Here is a 10,041-nt window from a genome sequence, read left to right on the forward strand (position 1 = left end):
AGATTCTAATTTCTACATAATGAGGTGGGTACAATGAAATAACTCCGTGTTAAAGAGAACCCCTAAATAATAGACTTAACAGTCTCAATAGAGATTATTCGTTACTTGCCTTACCCACAACATACTTGTTAGATCTCTACATCTACAGCAAACAATAGAGCACCGAGTTACCTTGTCATTGCCGCCGCTAATTAGGTATCTGATCTTGATAAAGAATAACATGAACTATCTTCGACAAACAAGCCTCTTATGATGATGCAACTTTTATTCATTTCTTGTTAATCTTTTTGTTTATCTAATTATATTTGGTGTGAATGTGTGATGATTTTGATTCCTTTCTTGTGATCTTTCCCCTGATTTTAACTAAGTTTTTGGTTCCACCACAACATACAGTTCGATCAATCTATGTTGTATTCATTCTGTGGACTCCTCAATAATTATGTACGGTCGCTGTTATAAGTAACACTTTATCTGATGTGTCTGTAGAATGATTTTTAAACAAATTATATAATGCGTAAACGGTTAGAAATAGGTGATTAATATGTTTAAAACAAAGTTCTTGTTTCTTCTAAGTTCTTAATAGGTGTTCAATCACATTGTTTAAGGAAAACGTAGAGTAGACTGTAGACAATGTCTACTAGACATGTATATTATAGCCACATACTACACAAGACTAACGAACACGTACGCTCCCTTTTTTTTATATAAAATTATTATGACAAAGACGAACACATAACATGAGGTTTTACAAACATGGGAAGGCAGTCAATACAATATATCTTTGTTTAGAAGCCAAGAAACTTTGCACACACATACACATATATATATATATATATATATATATATCCTCAACACCGAATGAAACCAACGATAAGGCAGTTTAGAATTCATACAGCACTGGTTTATTAAAAAACGAAACTTTTTTCCATGTAATATTACTACGGGCCCTAGTCTCATTGTTTTTTTATCAACGGCTAATGCCTTTTAAAATTGCTTTCTCCTGATAGTTGTAGTCAGTCTAAGTCCAGTTATTTTAGTTATTAATTATTAAATATAATTGTTATTGGATGCCTACAAAGTTCTATATAACAAAAGAATAGCTTTGAGATCTCAGATTCAACTTTTCCTTCTTCTTGTAGTATACGACCATGGAATCTGAGGGAGTGTCACTACCGTTGATCCACGAGCACCTTATGATGCCTTTGAATGATCTGCGGGAAGGTGATTGTTGTGGACGCTTGGAATCTAGCAGTGATGGATACTACTGCAAAAGCTGTGATTTCTTTGTTCATAGGAAATGTGGCGAGTCCCCTGAATATAGTGACCACCCATCTCACTCTGTTCACACTCTTGAGCTTCGAAGTAAACCTGACAATTTCTGTGATTTATGTCACAGGACAATCACGAATTTACACTATCGTTGTGAGATCTGTGACTTTGATGTGGATCTATTCTGTGCCAAGTACCCACCACCTGAAGCCATTGACGTTTCCGAGACGCATCACCACAAGCTCACCCTTTTCAAGGAGCAGACCGAGTTCGACTGTGATGCTAACTGTGGTAAGATTGGTTATGAGTTTCCTTACAAATGCGATGAATGTGATTTGGCTTTCCATTTGGATTGCGTATTGAATCTGTCGGAGACAAAACACCCGTCAGAGTTAAACCACACTTACCACAACTTACACCCTCTTAAGTTCCACACAAGTCAACCACCGAACTGTTCTGATGGAAAATGTCGTCTTTGCGGAAGAGAGATTAAAGATAGGTTCTTTTATCTTTGTTCTGCTTGTAACTTCAGCTTGGATATGCGTTGTGTTTTGAACCCACCGCTACAATTTGTTCTAAATTTGAAAGCTCATGCTCACAAACTCATCTTTCGCCCAAGACTTGATTCTTTTACATGTAATGCTTGCGGGTTGAGTGGAGATCGAAGCCCTTACGTATGTTTTCAATGCGATTTCATGATACATCAGGATTGTCTTTCCCTTCCACGCCTCATAAACATCAATCGGCATGACCACCGTGTTTCTCGCACTTCTGTTCTTGGTGTTGTCAATTCTGTTTGTGGAGTTTGTCGCAAGAAGGTTGACTAGACTTGGGGCGGGTATTCTTGTTTGCGGTGTCTTGGCTATGTCGTTCATTCGAAATGTTGTTGAATAAGCTTGACATAGCTTGAGGCCAAAGACAAGTATATTTAGGAGAAAAGCTAAATATACATATTTGAGATTTAGGAGATATCTAATAAGTTAGTTTTCCAATTTGAATTAGGAAACTTTGTCTAAGGTATTTACTATATAAGAAGATGCAAAGGTGTTGCATAGCTTATGAGTTTTTGAGAGAACAAGAGAGAGCTTTAGGTTTTGAGTGATTTTCCTAAAGATTAATAAAAGAGAGTAATTCTTTTGATCTTGTGTTCTTAAATTCTTTGAATTTCTTGTGTTCTAGTTCTTTATTTGGTATCAGAGCAAAACTAGATCCTAAGTTCTTCCGTTTAAAATCGCAACATGGGTGATATCGTTGTGGCTAAACCCAAAGAAAACAATCCCTCGTCCATCCAATGTCCTATGCTTACCATCACCAACTACACCGTGTGGTCCATGCGTATGAGGATTACGCTCATAGTACATAAGGTTTGGGAAGCTATAGAACCAGGAACGACCGATGCTGAGATAGACGACATGGCGAGAGCTCTTCTCTTCCAGTCCATACCGGAGGTGCTGATTTTACAAGTTGGAGATATCAATAATTCTAAAGTTGTTTGGGATGCGATCAAAGCAAAATATGTTGGTGCTGACAGGGTCAAAGAAGCACGATTACAAACTCTCATGGCCGAGTTTGACCGACTCAAGATGAAAGACACCGACACTATCGATGCTTTCGCTGGTAAGCTCTCAGAATTGTCAACAAAATCTGCTGCTCTAGGAGAAAATATTGAAGAACCAAAACTTGTCAAGAAATTCCTTATGAGCTTGCCAAGAAAGCGATACATACATATTATTGCTTCACTTGAACAAGTGCTTGATCTCAATACCACAAGTTTTGAAGACATCGTGGGAAGGTTGAAAACCTATGAGGAGAGGATCTCTGCTGAGGAAGAGGATGAACAGTCAAACGACCAAGGGAAAATCATGTATGCTAATACGGACTTTCAGCCTTACCAAGGGAATTATGGCTCAGGTGGAAGAGGTAGAGGTCAAGGAGGACGGTTTAACAGTCGAGGAAGAGGAAGATGACGGTTTTCAATCAATCAAACGGAGGATATAGACAAGAGCGAGACAAGTCTAAGGTGATTTGTTTTTGGTGTGATAAAGCTGGACATTATGCATCAGAATGTCCAGATAGGTTGCTTAAACTCCAAGAAACACGAGAGAATGACAAAGAGGATACCAAAGAAGCTGAGGAACTTATGATACATGTAGTTGTTTACTTGAATGAGAAGAATGTGACACCAAATGATTTCGAAAAACATGATACCAATATCTGGTATCTTGATAATGGAGCGAGCAATCATATGTTCGGAAATCTCACATACTTCTCCAAACTTGATAAGACGGTCACAGGTAAGGTGCGGTTCGGGGATGATTCACGCATCGATATAAGAGGAAAAGGCTCAGTTCTGTTTATCACAAAGAGTGGAGACAAGAAAATTCTGGCAGATGTCTACTATATACCGGATTTAAAGAGCAATATCATAAGCTTGGGGCAGGCTACAGAATCAGGATGTGATGTAAGAATGAAGCAAGACTACCTCACACTGCATGATCGAAACAGTATTTTATTGGTAAAGGCTAGAAGGTCAAAAAATTGTTTGTACAAAGGCCTTATGGAAGGTGGCGAAACCAATAAGTGTCTGCAACTGATGGCGCAAAGTGATTCTACTAGATGGCATGAAAGGTTAGGACATGTTGGTCCAGAAACCTTAAAGAAGATGATACAAAAGGAGCTGGTAATTGGTATACCCAATATACGAATTGAGAATGAAACGTGTGTTTCCTGTCTGCTCGGAAAGCAAACACGACAAATCTTCCCTCAATCAACATCTTTCCGGGCATCAAAGCTACTCAAACTCATACATGGCGATCTGTGCGGTCCTATCACACCCTCTACGTCTGCTCGAAACAGGTACATTTTTGTCTTAATTGACGATCACTCACGATATATGTGGTCGCTACTCTTGAGAGAGAAGAGCGATGCGTTTGAAAAATTCAAGAAGTTCAAGGCAATGGTCGAACAAGAAACAGGAGATTCTATTAAAACGTTTCGAACAGATAGGGGAGGAGAGTTTACTTCTCATGATTTTCAAGAATTCTGTGATGATTCTGGTATTACAAGACACTTGACAGCACCATACACGCCTTAACAAAACGGGGTGGTCGAACGTCAAAATAGAACATTCTTGGAGATGACTAGAAGCATACTAAAACCAATGGATATGCCAAATTATCTTTGGGGTGAAGCTGTGAGACATGCTACCTATCTCATCAATAGAGTTGCAACTAGAGCCTTGGACACAAAGACTACGTACGAAGCTTTCAAGGGAAGAAAACCAGTTGTTGATCATTGATATGTTACGGTTTTGACTCACTTTGACCCCGTTTATTTGATAGTTTTGTAGTTGTTTGAGTCCTTTTCAGGTTATAATAAGAGGCTAGGAAGCTAAAAGCAAGGATTGGAACAGCAGGAGCAATCGGAGCGGAAAGGAGTTGAATTGGAGCAGAAAAGCTGATTTTAGACCCAGGAGCACATGCTCCCGATTTCCGAGCACATGCTCCCAACTCTACGGTTTCATGACGACACGTGGCAAGCATCTAGGCGCCGATTCCCTGCCTAATTCCCCTTATTTTAGGCGATCCTTTGTGAGAGAAAGAGGGAGGAGATCGTTTTTTTTAATAGGGAGATTTGAATTTGGATTCTTTCCTTATTTTTCTCTACTTGTATGCTATTTAACCTAGGGTTTTTAGGAGAGAAGATATACCTTTTCTTTTGGTTTTTGAGCGACGTTTTTGTGAGAGGAAGAAGGGCGGCTACCTTGTGAAGCATTCTCTGAACCCTTTTTATTTTTATGTCATTGAATTTCTCATCTTTTGCTATGATTCATTTCTCTATGTCTGAGTAGTTTTCTTTGCTAGATTAGGGGTTTCAAAAGGGGTTTCATGGGTTAGCAACAGAACACAAATAGGGCTTTATGTAATCGATTGTCTTCACTATTGTTAGACTTAATGCTTAGGTTGATTTGATCACCCAATCTATGATTCTAGGTTTATCTATTCATCAAAAGTGTAATAGGTTGCTAGAAAAGACATTAGTGGGCAAATTATCCTAGACCTGCGAAAGTTGATGTGTAGGTGGTTTGTGAACTTATCATTCATGTTCTTTAATGCTTGTCTGCGATTCTGGGCTCAAACGACAGTTTAGGGTTTATGGACCGCCGAGCATGTGCTCCGGATGTCTGAGCACGTGCTCCGCGTTTCCGCACAGAATCGATCAGATAGAGTTATTGATGCCACGACAGTGGATCAGTTTATATTTATGTTTGAGTTCTAGATTGGTACTTAATCTATGCCCCGAATAGTTGTTTAGTTGCTGTCTCTGAAATTCCCGAGAATTACCCCTGATCTAATGTTTTGCTTATTGCCTTTTTATACTGTTTTAATCGCGTTATTGTTACCAAACAAACCTAACTTTGAATTGTCTTAGCTTGAAATTGAACCAATAGAACCATAGAGTAAAACTTGGTCTTCGTGGGATTCGACCCCTAAGTACTACTTCTTTGCTGTGCACTTGCAGTAGGAAAATAGGGTTTAAAACTCTGTGTATCAATCATCTGCGTGTCTTCGGGTGTGTTTGCTATGCTAAAACAGAGGTTCAACATCTTAAGAAGCTTGATGATAGGTCTCGAGTCTTGGTGCATCTTGGAATTGAACCAGGTTCAAAAGCCTATCGCATGTTGGATCCAACAAGTAAGAAAGTCATGGTGAGTAGAGATGTAATATTTGATGAGAGTAAAAGCTGGACTTGGAGTTATATTGGAAGGGAGACACATGAAGATGGTGGAACATTTAAGATAAGCTTTGAGGAGTTTGGTAATAATGGAATTAGAGCCGAAAATGATGCAGACATGGAGAGAAATGAAGAAGAAGGTCACGAAGGAGATAGCTTCGATGACAATGGTAGAGCTGAAACAGAGCCAAAAACAGAACCAGAAACAGAGAGTGTACAAGATGAAGAACAAGCTCAACCTCAGCCACCATTACGAGCATCATCGCGACCCAAGACAAAACCTAAGTACTTAGAAGACTATGTTTTGCTCGCTGAAGCTGAAAGTGAACATCTCTTGATGGTCATAGATGGAGAACCGTGTGAATTTATTGAAGCAGAAAAATCAGAAGCTTGGAAGGAAGCCTGTAACAAGGAGATTACATCAATAACAAAGAACAAGACTTGGGATTTGGTTGATCTTCCTGTGGGAATAAAACCAATAGGGTTAAAATGGGTTTTCAAACTAAAGTGTAATTCTGATGGGAGTATTAACAAACACAAAGCAAGACTCGTAGCCAAAGGATATGTTCAGAGACATGGAGTTGATTTTGATGAAGTCTTTGCGCCAGTTGCTCGTATGAAACAGTTCGGTTTATCATTGCACTAGCAGCTTCACAAGGTTGGGAGATACATCATCTGGATGTAAAAACTCTGTTTCTTCATGGAGAGCTAAAAGAAACAGTGTATGTTACTCAGCCTAAAGGATATGTGGCTAAAGGAAGTGAGGATAAGGTATACAGACTAAACAAGGCACTCTATGGGCTAAAACAGGCACCAAGAGCATGGAACACAAAGCTAAACAAAATTCTTAAGGGCTTGAATTTTGTTAAATGCTTTAAAGATCCTTCTCTGTATCGAAAGCAAGATAAGGAGCATCTTCTCCTTGTAGCCGTGTATGTTGATGATCTATTGGTAACAGGTTCAAGTCTAAGCATTATTCTAGAGTTCAAAAGAGGAATGGCTTCTAAGTTTGAGATGAGTGATCTTGGTAGATTGACCTATTACCTTGGCATTGAAGTAGTTCAACACAAAGATGGAATCACGTTAAGCCAAGAAAGGTATGCAGAAAAAATATTAAGTGAAGTTGGAATGGCAGAGTGTAACTCAGTTCACATACCAATGGATGCTGGGTTAAAATTATCTAAAGCAGCAGAGGAGCAAAGCATCGACGAGACAGAGTACAGAAGAAACATTGGCTGCCTTCGCTACTTACTTCACACGTGACCAGATCTCTCGTATTGTGTTGGAGTACTAAGCAGATACATGCACGAACCTAAAGAATCTCATGGAGTTGCTTTGAAAAAAGTCATTAGGTATTTGCGTGGAACTTCGTCATTTGGTCTCACATATTCTTGGAAAAGCAGAACAGGTCTCATTGGTTATAGCGACAGTAGTCACAATGGAGATAAAGATGATGGCAGGAGCACAACAGGCCACATCTTTTATCTAAATGATAGTCCTATTACCTGGTGTACACAAAAACAAGACACGGTTGCAATGTCTTCCTGTGAGGCTGAATTCATGGCAGCAACTGAAGCCGCAAAGCTAGCGATTTGGCTTCAAGATTTGCTTAGTGAAGCTACTGGATCTTCTTGTGCGAAAATTACAGTTTTAATGGACAATAAGTCAGCAATAGCTCTTACAAGGAATCCTGTTTTCCATGGCAGAAGCAAACCTATACATAGAAGGTATCATTTCATAAGGGAATGTATTGAGAATGGGCAGATTGAAGTGGAGCATGTTCCTGGAACAGAGCAAAAGGCAGATATACTAACAAAGGCGCTTGGAAGAATCAAGTTTAAAGAAATGAGGGATCTCAAAGGTGTACAAGACTTGAAGAAAAAGGAGTTCAAGCTTAAGGGGGAGAATGTTGAATAAGCTTGACATAGCTTGATGCCAAAGACAAGTATATTTAGGAGAAAAGCTAAATATACATATTTGAGATTTAGGAGATATCTAATAAGTTAGTTTTCCAATTTGAATTAGGAAACTTTGTCTAAGGTATTTACTATATAAGAAGATGCAAAGGTGTTGCATAGCTTATGAGTTTTTGAGAGAACAAGAGAGAGCTTTAGGTTTTGAGTGATTTTCCTAAAGGTTAATAAAAGAGAGTAATTCTTTTGATCTTGTGTTCTTAAATTCTTTGAAGTTCTTGTGTTCTAGTTCTTTAAATGTGCTACCATAAAGGACGTGTGGAACGGAAAAGAACTCGAAGGAGTTCCTGAAGAGACAAAAGATATAGAGCCATATATGGTAATATATGACAACACAATACAACATTTCAGCCACAAAGAGCATTACCTAATATTCCACGTTAATGGTCTTCTTTGGGAAAAAAACAAGCAGTGCAACGCTTGTACCCATCCAGTTTGTCTTCAATCCTTCTATGGTTGTATCGATTGTGATTTCATTCTTCACCAAAAGTGCGCTGAATCTCCTAGAAGGAAATGGCATGTGTTACACAATGAGCGGCTTACATTAGTTACAAGCATCGCTGATTACTTTTAGTGTGAAGCTTGTCGTAGAATTTCCAATGGTTTCATGTACCAGTGTGGGGATAAGGAGTTGGATGTACTGTGTGGTTCAGTTTCGGAGCCTTTTGTGCATCCAAGCCATCCCCATCATCCGCTATATTACATTTCGGAAGTAATGGAAACAAAACAATGTGATGGTTGCAACAAATGGGCACCTTATGTGCTTACGTGCATCGAAAGTGGCTGTGAAATTGTCATATGCTTCGATTGTGCTACGTTACCACAAGTGGTAAAGCATAGAGTAGATAATCATCCTCTCTCATTATGCTATGGAGAAGAGGCAAGTGGCAAATACTGGTGTATATTTGTGAGGAAAGGATGAATCCAAAGATGTGGTTCTACACGTGTAAAGATCACCGAGCTAGTTTGCATACAAAATGTGTGCTGGGAGACTTTGAAGGGCTCATGCCAAGAAGCACACTAAAGTTGTTCACCAGACCATTTGAGGTGGTGCTCAATAATAGCTTATCTCGTCCATTTTGTAGGGTGTGTCAGTCACGTTGCATGTATCATATCATCTTGAAAATGCTTGGAACTTTAGATCTATACATTTGCTCTTTCGAATGTGCATCATATGCAGAATATTTCTGAAGATGTGCGTCAGCAAGCAAAGTGATAATAGATCGTTAAAGCCCAAACATGATAAAAGGTTTGTAAATATAGAATTCAGTTATTTTTCAATAATTTTTTTAATGGTAAATTCATTTTCACTGTGAATTGTAAAACCAATTTTGTGAGGGATAGTATTAGAGTATTCCTATTCTAATAGATAGGTTTGTATAGTTTGGGCTTTTATTTGGATATATCTGCGATTTTTTAAAGAGTATACGTTTTGTTTTGTCTTTTCACAGACATGACTGGACTCAAATAAAGTCCATAAAGAATTCCCCGGGATCACCATCGCTAGCATCGAATCAACTATTGATTTTCTTACAGCATTCAACATGTTCTTCATGGCAGAGGGCAAGAATGGGAACCAAGATGTGATCTACTTATCAGCAAAGGATCCACGAGAGGTATCGTTTTTGATCGAGCTCACTGCTATGATGGGCCAACCAGGTCTCAAATGCGCAGTGAAGACTCCCACTCCCGAGATATATCACACCTCTTTTCTTCGAAGCTGTTGACCATCTCTGTAAAAACAAAGTAAAGCCAGCAATGAACAAAACTTGTTCTAATATTAAGAATCACTTAAACCACCTTAAAAGATGTGTTTAATCAGTTTTACACACAGTTGATCAAGACTTGTCACTGACCAATTCTCAATCACTCTCAAGAATTGTATTTTCTAAAGTCTCTAAGCAAACTCTCTTGACGGCCAAACAACATGTTTGCCCTCACAACTCAATATATAGGAATCCTCCTATAACCTACTTTCCTAAACAAGGATAAGTTCAAATCTTCTAGTTGATACGATAATATCTTGTCCTCCAATTAACAAGCTTTCAAAAGTATTGCCACGTCA

The 10,041-nt window shown here is 38.8% G+C and overlaps 1 protein-coding gene across 1 annotated transcript; it reads left to right on the top strand.

The window, feature by feature from the left end:
• Nucleotides 1-1,106: 1,106 nt before the first annotated feature.
• LOC104709655 (uncharacterized) lies at nucleotides 1,107-2,409 on the top strand. The gene has a single exon (XM_087463379.1). It carries the CDS (start codon nucleotides 1,149-1,151, stop codon nucleotides 2,094-2,096), a length of 948 nt encoding a protein of 315 aa, XP_087319505.1. The 5' UTR covers nucleotides 1,107-1,148; the 3' UTR covers nucleotides 2,097-2,409.
• The last annotated feature ends 7,632 nt before the right edge of the window (nucleotides 2,410-10,041 follow it).

The sequence above is a fragment of the Camelina sativa genome, chromosome 8 (genome assembly GCF_030686135.1).
Source record: "Camelina sativa cultivar CO46 ecotype springtype chromosome 8, ASM3068613v1".
NCBI classification, from domain to species: Eukaryota; Viridiplantae; Streptophyta; class Magnoliopsida; order Brassicales; family Brassicaceae; genus Camelina; species Camelina sativa.

Excerpts from the sequence above, each read along its gene's own strand:
- LOC104709655 (XM_087463379.1), top strand. The coding sequence starts at position 1,149 with ATGGAATCTGAGGGAGTGTCACTACCGTTGATCCACGAGCACCTTATG.